General features: G+C 51.1%; 1 protein-coding gene across 1 annotated transcript in view; it reads left to right on the top strand.

Annotated features, from left to right (window-relative positions):
- NACC2 (NACC family member 2, BEN and BTB (POZ) domain containing) overlaps positions 1-2,604 on the top strand; it is an 18,019-nt gene extending 15,415 nt beyond the window's left edge. Inside the window, exon 7 of the mRNA XM_009322138.1 lies at positions 1,997-2,604. Within this exon, the coding sequence (XP_009320413.1) occupies positions 1,997-2,496 (500 nt within the window). The 3' untranslated portion in view covers positions 2,497-2,604. The remainder of the gene's footprint in view (positions 1-1,996) is intronic.
- The last annotated feature ends 439 nt before the right edge of the window (positions 2,605-3,043 follow it).

Raw genomic sequence — 3,043 nt, 5'->3', positions numbered from 1 at the left:
GCCCCCAGGAATCAGGGAATCCACTGGCTGCTTCAGCCCTGGTAGCGTGGGAGGATCTGCTCTCCATCTCGCTGGCAGCCTTTCTCTTAGGTTTGCAGTCTGTTTCCTTGAATATATTTTGTAAACTTCTTTTTTTTTTTAAAAAGTACGTAAAAGGGGAGCCCTGCTGCAAATAATTGCCTTTTTAAAAGATCGCATAAAGCAACAGGAGCTTTTGTTTTTAACACATGAACTCCACACAAAGTTCTGCATCGTGCCGCGCGGCTCGGCTGGTCGGTCGGTCGGTCGGTCGGTCGGTCTGTAAAGCTGCTGAGCTCTGTCTCAGAGCTGGGGGTACAAAAGGTTCGGCTGTTTAACGCCCCTTCTGCTGTCCCGCGGGTAAGATCCCCCGTGTTTGCATGATTACACAGTGCCCTAACTTTAGCCGGGGCTGGGATGTGCAGGGCTCCCTGACGGATGGCCCTTCCCTGTGCACGTTTGTGCCCAACGTCTGGTGTTTATACAAGAAAAGGAGAGTTTTGTTACTTCCATCAGGGTAGTTTAATTATTTATGGCAGGCACCAGAAACAAATGGTTAAATATTTGGCTCTTGCAGTCACCCTTGAGTACAAGGAGCGTGCTGTGGGACAAAAGGTGCCCGCTGGTGAGTGAGGACCCGGGTGGTGTAGGAGACCCTGATGGGTTAGTGCAGCGAAGCCTGTTTACCGTGGGCTTGATATACAGTGGAAAGCAATGTGTTCTCTCAGCCTTGCTGGATTCTGGATAGTAAATCTTTATATAAATATTATTGCGCTGGAAAATGAAACTCTAAGCATTTTTTTTATTATTTTTTATTTTTAAGATTTGGAAGATAAATCTTTCCTCTCTCTAATTGTTGCTGCGCTGCTGAACTCCAGGGGCCTTCCAGCCACCCCCTGAGATCTGCAGCACGTGGAGAAAATGGATAAGATGGCAGATGTTCAATACATAAAGACAAAATCACTGGACTGTGCTGGTGGTGCTTGCCCATAGCTTGTGCGTGGTGCCCTCCTGAGAGAGCCTCCCCCTTAGCAGCTGCACCCTGGAGAGCCCTGGGTCTGGACCTTCCAGCCTTGGTCCTTGCTGAGGCTTGCAAAGAGTTTCAGAGGTTGGGAAGGCGTCGTTGGCCAGTGACCGTGCCTACGACACTCGTGTCTTGTCAGGGCATAAGGTGACATCTTACTGCCGGAATTTTACAGAGAAATATCCCGTGCACGAGCTTTAGTTGATAATTATTCACCATGGCAGTGTGGTGATGTTGCTCCATAACATCAGGTGCTCGGCCCCCATGGAGGAGCCGGGCTGCAGCCGAGGTATTGCTGGGCTTCTGCAGGGCACGTGCCAGCTGCCGTGCTCCTGGTGGGATACTGGAGCAGCCACGCTGGCTGGGCCGGTGGTCCACGCAGCGCTGGTTGGCCCTGCAGTGGCCAGCACGAGGCGTGGGACGGGCAGAGGACGGGTCCTTCAGGCTCCACCGCTCGGTTGAGAGCAGCTCTGACATTGCCCAGCCCCGCAGCTGTGCCTGCACCACCGTGGGTTTAAGAGCCATTAGTGGATCTACCGCTGAGGAGTTGGTGTTGACCTTTTCTGTGTCCATCTCTGCTTTTGGCTATCCCAGCGTGCTGCGGCCGTGGGTGCCGTGCTCCGGCGGGAGGCCGGGTCCTGCCGGCGGGAGCCTGGGACCTCTGGGGCTCGCTGGGTTCCCGGGCAGTGAGTGGTCCTTCTCCAGCCCCCTTCCCCGTGCCATCTGGGATTTTTATGCCTTCTGGTTTCATCCCTTCTTGATTGTCTCTATCTTGAGCTGAGGAGTCCTTGTCTGTAAGTCTCTCCTTGAGAGAGCTCTGGCACACGGGTGGCCTCAGCCCACGCAGAGCCTTGTGGCAGGTCTCTAGGATGGGGCAGAGGCTCTGATCACCTTTGTGCCGCCTTTGTATTGCTTTCTCTGAATCCTCAGCTATATGTATCCCTGTCTTTGCAGTGTATTGTCAGAATTTTGCCCCGAGCTTTAAGGAAAGCGAGATGAATGTTATAGCAGCCGATATGTGCACCAACGCCCGCCGGGTCCGCAAGCGCTGGCTGCCGAAGATTAAGTCCATGCTGCCGGAAGGGATGGAGATGTACCGCACGGTCATGGGCTCCACCACAAACAGTGTCCCCCTGGATCCTGAATTCCAGCCCAACACTGCTCAGGTCTTTGAGCAGCGAATCTATGCAGAAAGGAGGAGCGATTCAGGAACTATAGTAGCCTTGAGAACTAACACAGTGAACGTAGAGCTAAGCAATGGATCCAACCAGTCCTTCGAACAGAGCGAGGATGCCGAAGGGGCTGGCTCTGTGATACAGGAGGCAGCTGCCACAGATGCTATGGCATCGGATACCCAAAGCACTCCGCAACCTTTTGAACAAGGTTCGGGCTCCTCCAGCCGGCCTGAAACTCCCGTGAGAAGACAAGATGGTACTTACGGAGGGACTTTATAAAGAGAGCAAACGTTTCGTGACCTATAAGGGATCTGTAATACTAAAGCTGCTTGCATGCATTACTAATACAAAACAAAAAATGTGATCAAGCCACTTACCTACTGAACTGCTACTGTTGCCTGAAAAAAATGTGATTTTTATTCTGCTTGTATTTAAAATTTACGAAGGAAATAATCGCATTCGTTATACTGTAAACGACTAGGTCTGTGGCGACCTACTTAAAAAAAAATATCGGGCTCCTTTTTTGATATTCCTGAGGTTAGTCTATAAGATTGTAGCTTTTTTCTTTTTTTTTTCCTTTTTTTTTTTTTTATTTTAAGAAGGGGAGGAGAAAAGCTAGCCACCCCCCCGACCACCACCACCCCCCGTCATCACCACCCCATCCATTACTCAGCTCAGAAGTAAAGCCATCGTTAACCTTGTCCTCTAAAGAAAGTTTTACCGTCACTTAACAGGAAAGCAAGGTGTGTTAGGGTACAAGTGCTGTGACTGGCGATGTTTGTCTCTAGCAGAAGGGCTCTAGCCAAGTGGGACAGGGCGGGGGGGA

This window comes from Pygoscelis adeliae, unplaced genomic scaffold (assembly GCF_000699105.1).
Source record: "Pygoscelis adeliae isolate BGI_AS28 unplaced genomic scaffold, ASM69910v1 Scaffold114, whole genome shotgun sequence".
In the NCBI taxonomy this organism is placed as follows: Eukaryota; Metazoa; Chordata; class Aves; order Sphenisciformes; family Spheniscidae; genus Pygoscelis; species Pygoscelis adeliae.
The sequence above is the reverse complement of the archived record's forward strand: the minus strand, read 5'-3'. Positions and strand labels throughout refer to the sequence as shown.